The sequence below is a fragment of the Rhagoletis zephyria genome, unplaced genomic scaffold (assembly GCF_001687245.7).
Source record: "Rhagoletis zephyria isolate East Lansing unplaced genomic scaffold, Rhagoletis_zephyria_1.1 Rzeph_scaffold_01572, whole genome shotgun sequence".
NCBI lineage: Eukaryota > Metazoa > Arthropoda > Insecta > Diptera > Tephritidae > Rhagoletis > Rhagoletis zephyria.
In genome coordinates, this window is record NW_016158656.1 from 72,418 (window position 1) to 93,544 (window position 21,127).

Sequence of the window (21,127 nt, forward strand, 5' to 3'; positions counted from 1 at the left end):
AAAGGTGACAATTTCCCCTATATGATAGTTACTAACTTCAAATCGATATATCTCGATTCCTAGACGTGACCCAGCGAAACGCCGGGACACGTATAACTTCTTTTTTACCGATATAACTTTCCCCGGTAGTTTGAACCCTTCCCGATCACTGACCCCTACCATTTGTCTGACAGTGTTATTAATAAAAACTAAATTTTTGGAGGTTTTTTCAAATCGGTCCAGCTCACGTAAATCTTAATATTTTTGCGAGATATATTGGTGGAAGTCTTAAAATATAATAGATTTTATAATTCCAGTGGAAAAACAGTACAGATTTTTTTTGTATGGGGAGTGATGCAGTGTAATGTATATATATGTACATGTACATACGGTAGTGGTCATGTCATTTGCAATCAAATTCAAAAGATTTTGTTTCCCACTTATGCTTATTTATTTATTTAAAAGAATTTTCAATTTAAATACAATTCATTCCCTAACAAAACTCATACATATGTATATGTACCCAATAAACATTGGGCTTAGTTAACAATTCGAAAATCATTGGAAAACAAATACTTTTTTCCAGTCTCACCTTCGATAACTAATATGGAATAGGTTAGTATTCGATTCGAGAACTAGGCCATTCTCCAGCAAAACGGAACCGTCGTTATTCAATGTATTTTTCCTTCGTTAAAAATTCGAAATCTAGCCCATTATCGAATTGAAATTTTAATGAGAGAAAGTGATTTTCTAATATTTCCCTTCGAGAATGAGCTGGATTTCACTTTCTCTCTTGTTGCTATGGCTTTAATTTTTTTTCGAACCCATCTCGAGTGTATTACCAATATACTATGAACCATGATAAAAACATTTCAAGGTAAATTCATTCTCTCAATTCGTCGGCCATGATTTTTTTCTGCCGTTTGCCAACATTTTAAAATCATATAAAATTGAAAATAAACAAATTAAATTGTTCATAATTGTTGTTGTTTGAGATTGAAAATGAGAATGTGTGTGTGAGTTTGAGTTTTGATTTTGAAATTATATTGTTGGCAAACGTCAGACTGCCTCTCAATGGTTTTACCTTGTTATGTTTTTATGATGCTATGAACGTTGGAAAATTATGGTTGGTTATGAGTTAGTTTCAAGTTCGATATGCATATTGGATATCGAAGGTAATTTTCGAACGTTCACCAAAATGTTTATAGGGTATATAGAGTTATGTACATAAACGCAAATTAAAAACTTTTGTAGAAAACTATAAAAAAAATTTAACAAATGTTAGTCCAAATTTAAAACTTTTTTGTCAAAGGTGTTAGAAGTATTTGAGTATACAGTTTTATAGCTCATTCAATTTCAGTATAATAATGTGCAAGTTACAAGTGGCTAGAAATTAGTATTGATTTTTTTACAACTTTATTTGCCGAAGGTGTTGCGGTTTTCTTCCACATAAAAATTAATAGTATTTATTGTATGGAATGAAATGCGACAAAAAAATTCTACAAATCAACGTTAATTTCTAGACACTTGCGTATTATTATACTAAAATGGTAAGGACTACAAAATTGCACACCCAAAAACTTCTAATACTTTGCCACAAGTTTGAAATTGTTATGAAAATTTGAATTATTTTTTTAGTTTTCTATAAACTTTTAAACTTTGGTTTATGTGTATACAGTTCATTCACTAATAAAACCCATGTTAGTGAATGAACTGTATTCAATATCTTTTTGAATTAGGCTGCAAATCATATGACCACCACCGTATGTGAAAGAGGAAGTATTAAAAAAATATATATATGTATGTATGCACATATTATGATGTATTTTCATGAACAGGTTGTGAAATGGATAACAATTGCTAAATTGAAGAAAAAATCATGAAGCGGAGTTTTGCAATTAATACAAAGGCGAATGGGTAAAAGCGAAATCTGGACGATTTTTTCCCAAATTTTAAAAGACGACGGAACAATTTTAAATGGATATGTTTGCTGCCGCACTTGCAAAAAAATATTGAAGTATGATGACAAGTATTCATCGGATCTGAACCGTCGCAATTGCTTCAATTTAGCTTCACAAAATACATCTTCCAAACAAGTAAATGCAGAAGATAAACAACAAGCTATAAACGCATGTACAACACGGATAATTGAAGACTGTCGTCCTTTTACTGCCATTGAAGGTTCAGGATTTCGGAAAATGGTGCATTTATTTATTAAAATTGGTTCACGTTATGGGGAAAATGTTGACATGGATTATTTGCTTCCTAACACACCAACACTTTCACGCCGCATAACGAAAACAGTCCAAGAAAAGAAGAGCGAAGTGAAATCAAAAATTTCTAAAATAGTTAGTGATGGTGAATCGTCTATAACCATTGTTCTTTGGCAAGATAATTACTTGAAAAGAAACTTTTTATGCGCCACTCTGCATTTTCAAGAGAACTTTAAAATGTGTGATATGGTTCTTGGGATGAAGTCCATAGATTTTATGCGTAGTAGTGGCCAGAATATTCATTGCAAATTGCAAAGATTACTGAGTGAATTTGGCGTGGATGATTTGAAAAACACCGTTTTTGTTACGGACAGAGGAAGTAATGAAATAAAGGCTCTGGAAAACTGGCCAGATTGAATAGCTCAAGTCATTTATTTTCCAATGTTCTGGACTCTTCGATGGAATGTACAGGCGAATTAACACAGCTTATTAATTCCTGCAAAAAGGTTGTCAAATATCTTAAAAAGCGGGCCTACAACACTTATTGCAATTTTCACTGAAAAGCCATTGCCCAACACGATGGAACTCACATTATGAAATGTTTAAATCAATCACAGAAAGCTGAATAAAAGTAGATGAAGTTCTCGCCAATAGCTCTGAAGCACTTGGATTATCAAGCACAAATATTTTAATACTGCAATGCTTCGTTGAGCTACGCGCTAATTTCGAAGTAGTTTTAAAAAAACTTCAGGGATGTAGTTTCCCTTCAATATGTTTCATTATTCCATCCATAAACCCGCATAAAAGAAATTTGTACAGTTCAGGTGAATGATGTTCAAGCAATTTCAGCATTGAAGACAAACATTTTGAGAAAATTAGACGAAACCTAGCTTTCAAATTTAAGTATCTGGCAGAAAACAGCCTTCTTTTTGTATCATCCAACAATTTGTGAACAATAAATGATTTGGATGAAATACAAGAGTTCTGCATTAATGATCTTATGAACAAAATGAGTCTCGATCTACATTACCGCACTCAACATCGAATTTTTCATCACCAGTTACATTATCCAACATAACACTTTTATCTACACCCTCTCCAATGAATTTGTTACCATCAATGTAATACCAACATCGATTTCACCAATGTCCGTCAGTAATGCCGCCTCAAGTGAAACTCATTAAAATGTTTCACCAAATCCAAGCAATTCTCCAAGTACTCCACTAAACAGAGAGGTGCAATTCTTTTTTCCGAATTTATTCAGGCGCTCAATGGCGTCAGCACCAGAGTGTGCGAGAGAAGAAGTGCCACGCTACAGTATGGAAAACGTAATGATCGATGAGCATTTTGATGTAATGCAATGGTGGAGAACTAACTCTCCAAAATATCCAAGATTGGCAAAGCTAGCGGGGCGCATTCTCTCAATTCCAGCAAGCAGTGCTGCTTCGGAGCGAGTATTTTGACAGGAAATATTATTACTGAAAAGCGGAATAGACTAGCCCCTAACACAGTTGACAACATTTTATTTTTAAATTCTTTTTACAAAAATAATTATTTTGAATAAAATTCGAAACTAAAAAATACATAAGTATGTATGTACATATATATTTCATTAATTTCTTTAATATAATTTAAATGGGAAAATAAATAAAAAAACATGAAGTTAAAAACACAATTTATTTCCTTTTTTTATATATACATTTTTTAGAAAAATTTTAATTCACATTTTCTGTGNATTTTTTTTATATATACATTTTTTAGAAAAATTTTAATTCACATTTTCTGTGATTTCTGGCAATAACTGAAAAGTTACGCAAAAACATATTTGGTAATTATTTTCAAAATTAATCTTTGGACATTTTTTAAATCTCATGTTCGTGTCCAGCGAGCCAAAATTAGTTTAAAAAANAACGTAATGATCGATGAGCATTTTGATGTAATGCAATGGTGGAGAACTAACTCTCCNTCGATGATGATCGATGAGCATTTTGATGTAATGCAATGGTGGAGAACTAACTCTCCAAAATATCCAAGATTGGCAAAGCTAGCGGGGCGCATTCTCTCAATTCCAGCAAGCAGTGCTGCTTCGGAGCGAGTATTTTGACAGGAAATATTATTACTGAAAAGCGGAATAGACTAGCCCCTAACACAGTTGACAACATTTTATTTTTAAATTCTTTTTACAAAAATAATTATTTTGAATAAAATTCGAAACTAAAAAATACATAAGTATGTATGTACATATATATTTCATTAATTTCTTTAATATAATTTAAATGGGAAAATAAATAAAAAAACATGAAGTTAAAAACACAATTTATTTCCTTTTTTTATATATACATTTTTTAGAAATACTTTAATTCACATTTTCTGTGATTTCTGGCAATAACTGAAAAGTTACGCAAAAACATATTTGGTAATTATTTTCAAAATTAATCTTTGGACATTTTTTAAATCTCATGTTCGTGTCCAGCGAGCCAAAATTAGTTTAAAAAAGAAATATCTTTTTATTTTGTACTTTTTTCCTTTTTAAGTATTTTAAAGTGCGCATGTACATGCGCACTCTTAAATCATACTTATTTCCCTCAGCTCTTTGCACATCACGCCAAGGAGAGTTGAAGTTTGCGCGCGTCATGCATGTTGTTAAGTATGAGTATGATAGATACCTCTTGCTTAAGGAAGGATATGATGTTCGAGGGCATCTATATATAAATACGCCACAAGAAAATTTTGCAATCCCTTTTTTGGAGGCACCGTTCGTTCGATTTCAATGAAACATACACCGATTTAAAGGATATAACTTCGTCTAATCCAGAAATGTTAATCCCCATATATAGGGGGCGTGGCATCTGACTTATAGACTAAAATGTGAAAACCACTATATCTCTAAAACCAATTATGCTGGAGAACTGAAACTTAGCACAGATGCATAGATTGTGAAAAAATGTAGGTACTGGAAAAGTGGGCGTGGCACTTCCCATACAAACTGAAATTCTCATACCGCTTATCTCTGGAACCGCCTAAGCTAACGTCCTGAAATTTGACACAGCAACATATGTTGTAAATACCGTACTTTCGGCGAAGAGCGGTAGATGTTGGAAAGGGGGGCGTGGCAGCTACCATACAAACTGAAATTCTCATACCGCTTATCTCTGGAACCGCCTAAGCTAACGTCCTGAAATTTGACACAGCAACATATGTTGTAAATACCGTACTTTCGGCGAAGAGCGGTAGATGTTGGAAAGGGGGGCGTGGCAGCTACCATACAAACTGAAATTCTCATACCGCTTATCTCTGGAACCGCCTAAGCTAACGTCCTGAAATTTGACACAGCAACATATGTTGTAAATACCGTACTTTCGGCGAAGAGCGGTAGATGTTGGAAAGGGGGGCGTGGCAGCTACCATACAAACTGAAATTCTCATACCGCTTATCTCTGGAACCGATTATGCTAACGTCCTGAAATTTTACACAGCAACATATGTTATCAATACCGTACTTTCGGCGAAGGGTGGTCGATTTTGGAAAAGGGGGCGTGGTACCGCCCATACAAACTGAAACTCTTATACCGCTTATCTTTGGAACCGATTATGCTAACGTCCTGAAATTTGACACAGCAACATATGTTGTCAATACCGTACTTTCGGCGAAGAGTGGTAGATGTTGGAAAGGGGGGCGTGGCACCACCCATACAAACTGAAATTCTCATACCGCTTATCTCTGGAACCGATTATGCTAACGTCCTGAAATTTGACACGGCAACATATGTTGTCAATACCGTACTTTCGGCGAAGAGTGGTAGATGTTGGAAAGGGGGGCGTGGCACCACCCATACAAACTGAAATTCTCATATCGCTTATCTCTGGAACCGCTTATGCTAACGTCCTGAAATTTGACACGGCAACATATGTTGTCAATACCGTACTTTCGGCGAAGAGTGGTAGATGTTGGAAAAGGGGGCGTGGCACCGCCCACACAAACTGAAATTCTCATATCGCTTATCTCTGGAACCGCTTATGCTAACGTCCTGAAATTTGACACAGCAACATATGTTGTCAATACCGTTCTTTCGGCGAAGAGTGGTAGATGTTGGAAAAGGGGGCGTGGCACCGCCCATACAAACTGAAATTCTCATATCGGTTATCTGTGGAACCGCCTACGCTAACGTCCTGAAATTTGACACAGCAACATATGTTGTCAATACCGTTCTTTCGGCGAAGAGTGGTAGATGTTGGAAAAGGGGGCGTGGCACCGCCCATACAAACTGAAATTCTCATATCGGTTATCTCTCGAACCACTTATTATAAGGTAATGGAATTTTATAGACCTACATTAATACACATAGAGAATCGCAAGAATCATTCAATTGGGAACCATTTTCTCCCAGATTTTAAATTCGCATTAAGTAATTGCGGTTTTGTGCAAAAGTTTTTAAAAAGATCTGTGTGTTTGTCTTACGATAGGTGGCGCAGGGATTGAGAGCTATCCTAAAAAATCATATTTAGGATCAGATTTGTTTCACTTTTAGAACACATATTAGTAACATAAAATTTGGTTAAACTTGGTAGCCCAATTGTGTGATTAAAAANTTTTTTAGATTAAGTAATTGCGGTTTTGTGCAAAAGTTTTTAAAAAGATCTGTGTGTTTGTCTTACGATAGGTGGCGCAGGGATTGAGAGCTATCCTAAAAAATCATATTTAGGATCAGATTTGTTTCACTTTTAGAACACATATTAGTAACATAAAATTTGGTTAAACTTGGTAGCCCAATTGTGTGATTAAAAAATATTGGGCTTTAGCCCAGTCTTGATAAAACCCGTGTGAAACCGCCGTTAGAGAAGGAAATATTATCTTTTGTTGTAAACCTTCAAGATAATTTCTCTACCGAATTTCGACAACTGGGCGATACTAGTTTCAGTAAATATCAATGCATATAAGTAGAACAAATTATGGATGGTGAGTGGGATATACTTAGTTTGATCATACTCGCTGCGCTTCTCTGATAGCAATGCCCTAACTAGTAGGCNTCAATGCATATAAGTAGAACAAATTATGGATGGTGAGTGGGATATACTTAGGTTGATCATACTCGCTGCGCTTCTCTGATAGCAATGCCCTAACTAGTAGGCGAAAACAGCATTTACAAATTTCGGGTTGAGTGGAATTATTCACATGATGCAATGAATATTGTAGATAAAACTCTGTTGTGCGGAGGATCAAACTTGTTGCGGATGGTATGAGTATGATGAGGGCGGCGTATTGATACCCAGCAAACAATTAGGTTTGATATACATTTGAGAATGATTTAAACTCAAAACCCTTCCTCAAATGTCAAATGTTTGAACATGATTTGATATTGATTTGAAAATAACCGATTTCTCAATAGAAAGGGGAGCTTGATCTCCAATCAATTTGAGAGGTTATTTATCAATTGTACTTCAAATGTGGAAATAAACTTTATCATAGAAAATGTATATTTCACAGGGTACGAAAATAAACTATATTGTACGTTACTATTTCGTTTCGTTTATTACTTCAACAGTTCGGTACAATACGATAACAAAACGGCTGAGTTCACTTTGGCGATAGTACACTAGAGTAGTTTAGTAGTTACAGACGAAACAACAAACGAAATGAATCGTGCAGAGAAAAATATATGTATGTATGTACACATATGTAATAACTAAACACAAAACGAATGGCTGCAATGAATAAAAAAAAATAAAATTTTTTTTTAATTGAATTGGATATGAAAATTTACAGAAAAAAATATTTTTCACGTAATTGAAACGTTTGCATACATACAAAACGTACCCTATGGCACAATTGTCACAAACGAAAAGCAAACGTTTCTCGTTGGGGAAAATGACAGTGAATCTTACAATTTGTTTCTGACTATGTACAAAACTGTACAAAACGACAAATGATATGATGATCGATGAGCAAATGGGAATTGTTTTGTACAGTTTATTTTCGTACTCTGATATTTCATATTGATTTTTATTCGCGATGTACATACATAACAATAGAATCAATTAAGATAAAGTAATTTCTAATAAGTTCGTTTTGAAGGGCTGATTAAGAAGTTATCCGCGAAAACATCAAATCCGCTTTTTGAATTGAATTTAATTTTATACTTACAATTTTTGATTTAACTGTGCTTTTTTATATCATTTGACACTTGCCATCAGTGTTGCCAGAACATTTTGGGCCGATCGGCTAAAAACGGCTAAAATGTTTCAACTTATGTTTTATTTAAATATATCACAAGTAGAAAGACGAGTAAATTCATTAAATAAATCTTAAAAATAGAGACTGTTAAATTCATTACAAATTATTTTTGCTTAACAAAGGAAACTGTCGTTATATGTTTGTAGTTAAGCTTTACATCAGAGGTCATGTTTGTATTACTTAAATACAAAAAAAAAAATCTTACAAACTTATGACGTTTTCTTTTTTATTGAAAAAGTTTGCCTTTTTATATTATAACATTTGCTCTACACCTTTTCCAACAGTATTTCAGAAAAACACAAATGTATTTCAGAAAAGGCCAAACGTATTTCAGAAAACCTCAAATGCATTTCAGAAAAGCGCAAATGTATTTCAGAAAAACACAAATGTATTTCAGAAAAGGCCAAACGTATTTCAGAAAACCTCAAATGCATTTCAGAAAAGCGCAAATGTATTTCAGAAAAACACAAATGTATTTCAGAAAAACGCAATTGTATTTCAGAAAAGGCCAAATGTATTTCAGAAAACCTCAAATGTAATACATTTGTGTTTTTCTGAAATACTGTTGGAAAAGGTGTAGATTATTTTATGCCCTTCAAAATGTCTATATGAGTAGAAAGTATTGCACTTTTGCATAGTCGGAGAGCAATAGTTTAAGAAATGAACACGTAAAGCCGTGAAAGGGCTGAAGCAACATTATTTCGAGAAAAGACAACGCCATTGATTTACATACATACATATGTATGTACAATGTATATCGAAAAACCCGGTCGCTATTTATGTTTTTAACAATTAAAAAATTTAATTTTATTTTGATGTCCATATATTCGTAACGTTCCCGTTTTTAATGGCCTCTCTGCACATGCCTGGTACAATTATTCACATATATTATCTTCCCAGATAGTTTTGCTTTATTTCGTTATTTTCTAAGTGTTGCGAATAAAGCTTCACACTTAAATTTAAGACATTCCTAACAAAAATTTTATGAAGCAAATCCCCGCTGCGTCCATCTTTGGAAAAAATAAAGTGACCCAAATATAAAGTGGGCCGCGACATTTTAGCAAGTTTTGGCAAATAATAAACATTAAATAAACTAAGGAAAAATAAGTTTATTTAATGTATATTACTTTCTTATAAAATCATAGTTGAATACTTGACATACACCATATAAATCCAAACTTCAAACTTTGTGCAAAAATTATGAAAACTTCAAAATTTCGCCAAAATGTGTAACTTTTTAATCCACATCTTTAGAAAAATTATGGAATTCAGTTGTATTGTCTATTAAATTTTATTATATGGTGCAAATTTGGAGTAGCTAGGTCCTATCGTTGATTTTTGGCATTTTTTGTATTTCGGTGTTACGCATTTTCTCCATACAAAGTATGTTCTAGCATTTTTTATATGGGGAAAAAATGCGGAGCTCCGTCAACAAAAAAATTGCCAAAACTCAACGGCATGTGCTAGTTACTTTAAATATGCACTGATTAAAAACGTACAAATTTTGGTGAAAATTTGCAGAACTTTCATAATTTTTGCACAACGTATGAAATTTGGATCTAAATGGTGGGCAACACTGCTTGCCATGTTTCTTCAAATCAGTCCCAAATGAATTTCAAATGTAAAATGTAAACCTCGTTTTCAATTTGAGAATCCTTCTACACCTTTTCAAGTTTATAATGAGAAAATACAAATAGATAATGAGAAATGAAAATTCATATTGAGAAAATACAAATTGATAATGAGAAATGTAAGCTCATATTGAGAAAGTACAAATTTATAATGAGAAATGTAAATTCATATTGAGAATATATAATCTGATAACGAGAAACGTAAATTGATATTGAGAAAATACAAATTGATAATGAGAAATATAAATTCATATTGAGAAAATACAAATTGATAATGAGAAATGTAAATTGATTTTGAGTATATATAAATTGATAATGAGCAAACGTAAATTCATAATGAGAAAATACGTACACTCAGGGCTATCGCTGGGTCGTTACCGAAGATACGGAAGCAAAACCAAGAGGTGTAAGCGACCGAAAAAGCTGACTGAAGACAACGTGATGACTATGTTATCCTGGCTTGAAGGTGACTGTAGTTTTACCCTTGGAAAATTAAAAAGAAAAGTACAAAACCAGTTTAATGTATAATTGAGCACCACCCACAGTGGCAAATTATCTCGAGGGCAATCTGTACAGTTGCAAAAAAGTCCATACGCAACCAATAACCACGAACTCGCAGGATAAGAAATTAAAACGAGCCGAAAGTGGTAAACAAATAGCGTGGAAGGATGAAACAAATTTTAATTTGTTTTGCCGAATGTCACGTGGCCGATAAAAAAAATTTACCTCCGCGCCACTCTACAGCTCCCTGCTTCCAGAGGGCCAAACGTCCACTTTATTGATGCAATAACCACAACTGAAGTGTTACACATAAAAAGGCAAACGGGGGCGCTCACACACAGCGGGGGTGTAAATGCGTTGTCCAACTTTAATTTCGGGTTGTATATATTATAAATTTTTTTGGCAGTGTCCTTTGATGCTTGCTTTAATTCAACTAATATCGCGACATTAGCTCGCAGACTCCAGAGTAAAGTACTTGTAGCTCTCCATTGATATAATTTTTTATGTTCTCATTATCAATTTACATTTTCTCATAAGGAATTTTCGTTTTCTCATTATCAATCTATATATTCTCATTTTGAACTTACATTCCTCATTATCAGTTTATATATTCTCAATATGAATTTATATTTCCCATTATCAATTTTTATATTCTCATTATGATTTTATATTTCTCATTATCAACTTATATATTCTCAATATAAATTTACATTTCTCATTATGAAGTTGTACTTTCTCAAGATGAATTTACGCTTCTCATTATCAATTTGGGATTTCTCAATATGAATTTACATTTTCTCATTATAAACTTGAAAAGGTGTAGAGAAAATTTTTTTGAAGCATTTTACAGGTATATGTAACGTTATAAGGACTAGTAGTTATAAAAATATTTAGATCGTTTCGACGTAATTTCCGAATTCGCTTTTAGTTAAGATGTTTTTGGAATAAAATTTACGCTCAAGATCGCAGAATATTTTATCTTTAAAAGTTGGTTTATTCTGAAAGCACACCTCTTGCTAAGGCATCAAATTATTCGTAATTGTTTGCAGAATACAATACATGCTTAAAAAGTTCTGAAAATTAAATGCTTCAAAAACTATACGCGATAAACCGAAAATTTTGAAAATTGTGAAATGTGGAGTTACAGACTTTGAGTTACTTGCCATTTCGTTATTTTTGAATGCACACTTTTCTTACTTACTACATATGAAGTGTACACATAAATGCTAAATTCCCATTAAATTTCAAATCAGAATATGGTGTGCTTCAAAAGTTATGACATAATTAATTGTGCCCCTCTTAAAAATTACATAAAAAATTCACTTGTTTTCATTATTATTTTTTAATTTAAACACCTATAATTCAAAAGTTATGCAGCAAATTAATTCAAATTTTTTTGAGGCAACCAGCTTGATATACATAGTTTACGACAGTGAAAATAGAGCTAAATAACACCATATGCGTACATCAGAGTGGTGGCGTTTCCCTGATTTAGACGTACTTATATCCAAAATATGCTGAGTGGCGGGGAATATCAAAATACAATGTTGGGCGTTTCGATTCATGAAGCTTTTATGATTAGGCGAAAACATGATTATGAATCGTAATATATGTACAGAGTTTCATTGAAATACATGTGTTCGGTATAGAAGCTTCATACTTTAATATGCCGGAACGATTACACTACTATGAGTAGGCGCTTAAAGTGCGGAGTGCCTTATATAACCAAATAGAACTATCTCAAGATTACTACCTTGTAGTGCAATTAAAAATTCTATATATTCTTTAACATATTGCTTATTTGCTTCAATAGTGCCTGCATTTTTTTGTAAGCGAGCGACAAAAGAACGCTCAACGCGGGTAGAATTTCCATTTAGCTACTTAAGCAACCCTGTTGGTAGCTGGCAAGAAACAAGTGATTAGTTTAACGGGATTTAGATACAAAAACCAATTTAAATGAGTAATTATGCGAGATATTTGCGTAATATATACACTTATTTAAAATATAAGTCACGTATATAAGGAAACAAAAATGTTGCTCTCCACTATCCCATTAACAATTCACAATAGAGCAGTTTCTTCACTTAACACTACCCTTCAGGTCGCGTATTTTTAAACCGACCTGGCTGAACTCGGATAAATAGCCGAATTTGTGTTGTTGCTTTGCGTGTATTTCGTCATTTAAGCGAGTGTTCTTTTGTAGCTCGGTTGCAAAACTTTGTGTCATAACTCAAAAAAGGGATACTCGAGAAAAACGGCTTTGAAGTTTTAAACACAATATAACCAGTAAACAACCTTCAGTGAATTTGGCGAAACAAAAAATAATTAACTCCAAATAGTTTCAAAAAGTATAGTGTAAAACGAAATTTATTGAATCATTCCACATAAAATGGTATACATATATGACTCATTTTCTAAACGATTTAAATAAAACGCATTTCATAACCTTTTTTGTGCAAACGGCATTTGCGAATTGATAGAAAAGTACTACGAATTGTAAATTTTTGTTAACTATGAGGTGAATGAAAATTTTCAACCCGGCCTGACGGTTTTGAAGAATTTGTTTGTTCTAATTTTATTACTAAGGCGTCTAATAAATGCATGGCTTTAGTTCTTGAAGAATAAATGTCAGTAAAGACAAGTCTTTTTTGTATAATTTCTGATTTTAATTGCTCAACTTCTTTTGCACCAGAGCAACTGTCAAAAATTTCCAGCAGTACAAAGTTACGAATTGGCACAGCAGAGATATAAAATTTTCTCGTCTTAATAAAAAATCTTTCCAATATGGAACTTTTCTACTAATTGACATGAAATTATTATCTCAACGCTCGGAGCGCTGCCACTGAGAGCCTTTGCCAACTGATAAAAAAGAAAAAATTTGGAAAGACCAAACGAAAATTTTGAGATTTCTCGTTGTGAATACGAATGCCATAGTTTTTACCTAGCTCGTGGGACTACGCAAAATTTTGACAGCTTGTAAATATGTATACACATAAAGTTGTTGGCGGTAATAAAGAGTCAAAATCAAAATGGAGAAAAGAACAAAAAGCGTACGTTAGTTGTCAGTTATAAAATAAATCCAATTTATTTGCGAATATTTGTTTATTCTATTTATTGAAAAGCAACCACGTGGAAAACCTTGTGTTAATTATATTGATAACAGAACCTGGCAGTTCGCACGTTGTCTAAATTCTCAAGTAACATAAAATCCACAAAAGAATACATTGCTTGTATTACCATCAATACGCCATGTATAAATTTTAACAACACACAAAAATAGAGCTTTCGCACGAGCGTTTGTTTGGTTTTTCAACACCATTTATAATTTTCTTTTAATAAAATCACGATTTGTCAAATGCTTAAATTTATTTATCTAATAATAATGCAGAACACAACCCTGAAATCTAAGAAAAAGTCTGAGGAAGGCCATTAAATAGCAGCACACAACCCCGTGCCTTCCTCAGGAGTGAATATAACTACAACAACAACGACTACTACAACAACAACCCAAAAAGGTTGGTTACTGTCTATACTGTGGTTTTAAATTTACATATACTCCCATAGTAAAAATGAATGCATATTTTGGTCTAGTGAAATACTGGTAATCAATACAGCTATGAAACTTTTACTCCACATGGAAGAAAACGTAGCGGTATTTTTTGATTATTTCTAATTATGTTTAATTAACAATTACCAGATTTCGAAGGGAAATTAAAATATCCATTAATACAACCATTGACAAATAATCATAATGATTCCTAATACTAATCGTATTTTACAGCTCTGCGTTGCATATCTGTACATACATACATATCTTTAAAAATTGCTAATCATTAGAGTCCGTATCGGCACAAAATTAAGCATCGGCATCGGCCTTTTTTCGCCGATTCTTTGCCGATTATTTGGAATTTATTTTCCCATGTTCAGGTGAAGCGACAGACAACAACCAACATCAAAAAACATTTGATTAATTTTTTCTGGTTGAAGGTATTTTACATTTTTTCCTTACAAAAGTTTGTTCGACAATTTTCTTTTATATGGACTCTGCCAGCAAAAAAATTTCCAAAAATTAACGGGACAGCTTGAAACTTGCACTTCATTATACTCGAATTAAATGGTCTACAAAACTGCATACCAAAATTCTGAGTTTGAAATTTCGGTGAAAATAAGCAAAATTTTTCTAATTTTTGTACACAGCTTGAAATCTGAATTTATATGGTGTTTGTTGTATACCAGCTAGACTTTTATAAAAATAAATAATAAACATCAAATAAACAAAAGACAAATGCCAAATGCCAAAACCGGTCAAAATATCGCAATTCTTTTATTTTGTGGACCACTATATGTATGTATGTACATTAGAGTGGTCCAAAAACAGTTAAGTCGGAATTGTAATGCTCTCACCCCCTAGGATTATACTATATCGAAAAAAGTATGCCCCTATTTTTTTATTTTGAAATCAAAAAATATTTAGAGGTCGCTCAAAGCGCTCAAAGTTTTCCATGTATTTTTATATGGCAAACATACATTTTTTCGTAGAAATGGTATAGAATTCTTGAAAGTCAATATTTTTCGATGGGAAAACTCTGGTTCTCTTCAGGAGACTTTCAATAATAATACCCAATTGTTTATTTAGCCATTTTTTAATACTAACGATTTTTTATTGGTCACCCCCTTACATTTTTCGGGGTTTTTGGCGGACCTATAAATTATAGTTGCAATAAAAATATGGTTAACTACCCAATTGGGTATTATTATAAACAGATAAACAGAGTTTTCTGGTAGAAAAATATTGATTTTTAACTATTCTATACCATTTCTACGAAGTGTTTTTTCCCCCATATAAAATACATGGAAAACTTTGGGCGCTTTGAGTGACCTGTAAATATTTTTTGATTTCAAAATAAAAAAAAATAAGGGTATATTTTTTTCGGTATAGAACAATCCTAGGGGGTGAGAGCATAAAAATTCCGACTTTACTTTTTCACATGCGTTTTTGGACCACCCTAATGCACATACATACCTAGCACATAAGTTCTTATGCATTGAGTACAAAAGTACATTAGACTGCATCACCAAAAAAAGTTGCGTTTGCGTTGCGATTACAAAATATATTATATTTTAAGACGTCCACCAAAATATTTCGGAAAAATATTAAGATTTAAGTGAGCTTAAAGATTTTTTTTTTGAAAAAATCCCCTCAAATGACAAAACGGTTTAAGCTTAAAATATTTGCATAAAAATATTTTTAAAAAAATTTAAAAAAAATTTTGAACGGAATCGTATGAGATGTACGTACATGTGTATGTAAAGTTGCATAACAAGCCAATTAATACAATTATTTGTTTTCTTTTGTTTTGTTAACTCCGTTAAATTAACTGATTTGTAATTTTTTATGGAATCGGGATCAGCATCGGCATCGGCCGATTCTTTCCCCATAAGCCGATTAATCGGCATCGGCATCGGTACCTGAAAAAAAAATTGGAATCGGTCGGACTCNATAAATTATAGTTGCAATAAAAATATGGTTAACTACCCAATTGGGTATTATTATAAACAGATAAACAGAGTTTTCTGGTAGAAAAATATTGATTTTTAACTATTCTATACCATTTCTACGAAGTGTTTTTTCCCCCATATAAAATACATGGAAAACTTTGGGCGCTTTGAGTGACCTGTAAATATTTTTTGATTTCAAAATAAAAGAAAATAAGGGTATATTTTTTTCGGTATAGAACAATCCTAGGGGGTGAGAGCATAAAAATTCCGACTTTACTTTTTCACATGCGTTTTTGGACCACCCTAATGCACATACATACCTAGCACATAAGTTCTTATGCATTGAGTACAAAAGTACATTAGACTGCATCACCAAAAAAAGTTGCGTTTGCGTTGCGATTACAAAATATATTATATTTTAAGACGTCCACCAAAATATTTCGGAAAAATATTAAGATTTAAGTGAGCTTAAAGATTTTTTTTTTGAAAAAATCCCCTCAAATGACAAAACGGTTTAAGCTTAAAATATTTGCATAAAAATATTTTTAAAAAAATTTAAAAAAAATTTTGAACGGAATCGTATGAGATGTACGTACATGTGTATGTAAAGTTGCATAACAAGCCAATTAATACAATTATTTGTTTTCTTTTGTTTTGTTAACTCCGTTAAATTAACTGATTTGTAATTTTTTATGGAATCGGGATCAGCATCGGCATCGGCCGATTCTTTCCCCATAAGCCGATTAATCGGCATCGGCATCGGTACCTGAAAAAAAAATTGGAATCGGTCGGACTCTACTAATCATTATCCTTTGTACTTTTGCAGAATCTGTCGCCTTCAACACCAGGCACCGATACACCTTTATGTTTGATACCACGGCCTGTTGGAGGCATTACACAGGAGCAGCTGTCTGTAATTTCACGTTTTGCGATGGCCTCCGTTGGCTCACAGGGCACCGTAGGTGGACTTATTGTGGCCGGTATTGTAAGTTTATATGAGTCTCGTTGTAGCCTAAAAACGCGTGTTTTCTATCTATTTATATATATTTTGTAATAGATGTTGAAGACAATAGGTTGGAGAGTATTACTAGGAGTCGGAGCTTTATACGGTTGTATATACTTGTATGAGCGCTTATCTTGGACAAATTCAGCGAAGGAACGCGCCTTTAAATCACAATATGTGCGTCATGCAACTAAAAAGTTAAAAATGATAGTCGATCTAACGTCGGCAAATTGCAGCCACCAAGTGCAACAGTAAGTTTTATATACTGTTTTTATTTGATTGAATAATGGTAAATACAAGTGTTTAATTTTGCAGGGAATTATCAAGTACCTTTGCTCGGTTGTGTCGTTTGGTTGATAATGCCACAACAGACATGAACGAAGAACTAAAAAGCCTTGAATCACAACTAGCAGTTCTTGAATCGAATCAAAAGCAGCTTAAACTGTTGCGCAACAAGGCTAACTATATTCAAAATGAACTAGATATTTTCGAAAACAATTACATTAGGCAAAACTAATTTTAATTAAAAAATGCATGCGTTTAACGCATTGATGTAAGATTGATGGAGAATATGACTATTAACAGATTGGAAGTGCGCGTATAGTAAAATTAACAATTGTAAAGCAAAAATAATTCAACAAACACTTACACTGATGTAAAATTTCATAGTTACTATCAAAAGACCCAATCGAAAGCATTGGACAAGTTTTGTATTTACTAAAATGTGTCAAGCACTCCTCTTGTAGATAATGCTTAATATTGTCATTAACAGAGTTGTATGGTTACCCTTATACTTTCATAAATCCATATTTGAATTTTTGTGCAACTCCTATGTATTTGATTATGTTGCTCATATTTATGTATTTTACTTTAATAATTATTTTTCTACTGTGACCCAGGGTCCGCAGCATTTGGCAATTTGGTAATTTTGTTATGACCGATACTTCTTTAAAAATATATTGTTTTTGTTATGGCAAAACTCAAAGCAAAAAAAAAATCTTGTTTAATTTATTAAAATGTTTACTAAGTGGATAAACAGTCGAATTAAATAATTTACGAATAAAAAATCACAAAATTCAAAACAGCGTACAATTTTAATACCCAGCTAGCCTTTAGATTCTCAAATGCCGTTTATTACATGCCTATTTATCGACTGTCATTCAAAGCGATAAGCGTGTTTAGAACTGTTTGCTTGTGCATAATATTCCGCTATTCCCAACCAATAATAATTTGCTCTTAAATTGTTATTGCCTTTTGCATCTCATTTCTACACATGTGCGTATATCGAAGGCCCGAGCTAATTTATCTCAACTGGTTGTTGTTGGCCACGTCAGTGGCTCCCAGCGAGGAGCTGCTTGCAGAGCATTATGTTATGCTCCTTTACTGGGAGCATCTGGGCCTCGTCATGAAGGTGGTGTTGAGGCGTCATCCGGAGGCATCCTGTCGCAGTTCGTAATGCTGTGTTTTGGCAGGTCTGTAGCTTCATCCACTGCGTCCTGATAGTCCCCGGCGACGATACGGGCGCTGCGTAGTTTAGAACCGGCCGGCCAATTGCCTTGTATGTTGCCAACAACGTTTCTTTATCTTTGCCCCAAGTGCTGCCGGCCAGCGACTTGAGGACATTGTTGCGGCTCTGAACTTTGTTGACAATTGCGGTCGTATGCGCCGAGAAGGAGAGCAGACTGTCGAAGGTAACTCCGAGGATTTTCGGGTTATTCACCGTCGGTATTGTTACGCCATCGACGTGAATACCCAGTGGCAGTCTGACCTCCTTCGTCCAGGTGGTGAAAAGGGTTGCCGAGGATTTCGCAGGGGATAGGGCAAGGCTCCTTGCAGTGAAGAAGCGAGAAAGCCCGGAGAGGTAACCGTTTACTTTCGAGCACAAGTCATCAATTCCATTCCCAGACGCCATGATCGAACAATCGTCAGCATACGAGACTATATTAACACCCTCTGGTGGCTGAGGAAGCTTTGATATGTAGTAATTAAACAGTAGCGGGGACAGGACACCCCCTGTTTAATTTTGCGTGGCTTGCTAGTTTTGTCTCTCAAAATTACTGACGAGTGTCGACCACTCAGGTAATTCGCCGACCACCGTTTGAGTCCCTGTGGGAGTGAGGAGGCCTCTATATCTTCTAGTAGCGTTGAATGACTGACAGTGTCGAACGCCTTGGACAGGTCCAACGCTACTAGAATAGTTCTCTCACAGGGGCGGGTTCGGTTTAGGCCACGAGTTATCTGAGTGTTTATGGCGTTAAGTGCTGTTGTTGTACTATGCACTTTACGGAACCCATGTTGATGCTTCGCTGGGGTCAGGTGGTTCGTGAAGTACGGGAGCAGCAGGGCCTCGAGTGTATTCGCTACCGGGAGAGTTATCTTGCGATAAGACTCCTTTGTTGGCTGGTTTCCCCGGTTTGAGCAGTGGGACCACTCTCCCCATTTTCCAGATGTCTGGAGTGACGAGAGTGGCCATGGACAGGTTGAGGACCTCCGTTAGCTACGGTACTCCCGCAGGACCCAAATTTTTCAGCATCAACATGAATATTCCGTCGGGTCCAATGGCTTTGGAGGCTTTCGCCTTCCCGATGGCTACCCTTACCTCACCGCTGGTGAAAACAAGAGGCGCACTAGGTTTTGGCATTTTGTGCAGCCTTCTGGTCACTCGACGTTTGGCTTTATCCACCGGAGGATGCAGAATGAACTGCCGGCTAAAATAGCTCGCGCATCTCTCCGGGTCCGACGAAGCGTGGTCACCAAAGTCTATCTCGACTCTGTCATCGCGCTTCGTCGGGTTGGACAACGACCTCACGGTTGACCAAAGCTAGCTCACACCACAGGCGAAGTTGCAGGTCTTCAGATGCTCTTCCCATTTCTTCCGCTTATGTACGTTCACAAGTTGCCGAATCTCCGAATTGAGATCCCTAATGCGGGGATTTCCGGGATCGGCCTGACGAAAGGTATTGGCCCAATGCACGCTTGCTTTGCTTGCTTGGCTTTGAGAACTGTCAAACAATTTTTAAAATCTACTAAAATGTATGAAAGTTGGCCTAGTGGCAGCTTTACTTCACTTGCTTGAAGCGCTTTAAAGTATCGATTAGCCGAAATCTCTATTTGACAGCGCGCTGTAGGCTTTTGACAACTCTTGACATTTCAATTTTTCGCGTCGATTTTGCTTGTGTGCAGTTTTTATCGCGTTCTTCATCAATTTTAGTAAAATATATGTTATTAAACAATTATTTGTTCTAAAACATTATTTTTTACAGATACCTTGCTTTTTTATCGTTCCGGCCCCATTCTTGGTAAAAGTTTCATTTGCCTGTGCCACTTCCACCCGTGTTTATAAGGCGTAATATTCAATGGAGGTAAAAGAGTTTATATTAAACAATTATTTGTTTAAATTTATTGTTGCTAACAACAATATTTTTTCAGATACCTTACTTTTTATCGTTCCGGCTGCTGTATTATCCGATTCTTGTGTGTTGGTTGGTATATCGGAAGCTTTAGTGCAAGATGTTCGAAGAAAAACTTATAGCAGAGATTGAAAAACACAACTGCTTGTGGGACAAACGACAGCTTAGTTACCGCGATCGGGTGAAGAAAGATTTGGCTTGGCGAAATGTAGCTGCTGCTGTGGGACATCCTGGTTAGTATAGAGTTTTTCAAACATATAGCAGTTTTGTAATAGGACGAACCAAATTATAACAAATTTGTGACGAATAATTGTGACGAATACTATATTTTTACTTTACAGAGGAAAACTGCCGAAAGCGATGGAAATCGTTAAGAGACCGATATGGAATAGAATTGAAGGTTGATCAACAACCTAGCGGAAGTGCTGCGTCGTTTAGACGAGCTTGGCCATATTACGAAGCTATGTTGTTTTTGAAAGACACGGTCACGCCCAGACAGTAAGTGTACTTTACATTTGTACAACAAGTATTTATATTTTAAATTGTAATTTATATGTACATATTTTAAGGACAACAACAAACATCGTCTCCCAAACGCCAGAAGTTCTCGGACAAGAACCAGATATACTGGATACTTCCTTTGGATTCCAAATAGGCGAG

General features: G+C 34.6%; 2 protein-coding genes across 4 annotated transcripts in view; both read left to right on the forward strand.

Annotated features, from left to right (window-relative positions):
• The window catches only part of Marf (Mitochondrial assembly regulatory factor), a 66,758-nt gene extending 48,710 nt beyond the window's left edge, over positions 1 to 18,048 (forward strand). For all 3 annotated transcript variants that reach the window (XM_017618171.1, XM_017618173.1, XM_017618172.1), the window contains 3 exons: positions 16,881 to 17,039; positions 17,112 to 17,308; positions 17,373 to 18,048. In XM_017618171.1, the coding sequence (XP_017473660.1) occupies positions 16,881 to 17,039; positions 17,112 to 17,308; positions 17,373 to 17,574 (558 nt within the window). In that variant the 3' untranslated portion in view covers positions 17,575 to 18,048. The remainder of the gene's footprint in view (positions 1 to 16,880; positions 17,040 to 17,111; positions 17,309 to 17,372) is intronic.
• Positions 18,049 to 20,499: 2,451 nt separating this feature from the next.
• LOC108364489 (transcription factor Adf-1-like) overlaps positions 20,500 to 21,127 on the forward strand; it is a 1,108-nt gene continuing 480 nt past the window's right edge. Inside the window, exons 1-3 of the mRNA XM_017618176.1 lie at positions 20,500 to 20,700; positions 20,809 to 20,965; positions 21,037 to 21,122. Of these exons, the coding sequence (XP_017473665.1) occupies positions 20,568 to 20,700; positions 20,809 to 20,965; positions 21,037 to 21,122 (376 nt within the window). The 5' untranslated portion in view covers positions 20,500 to 20,567. The remainder of the gene's footprint in view (positions 20,701 to 20,808; positions 20,966 to 21,036; positions 21,123 to 21,127) is intronic.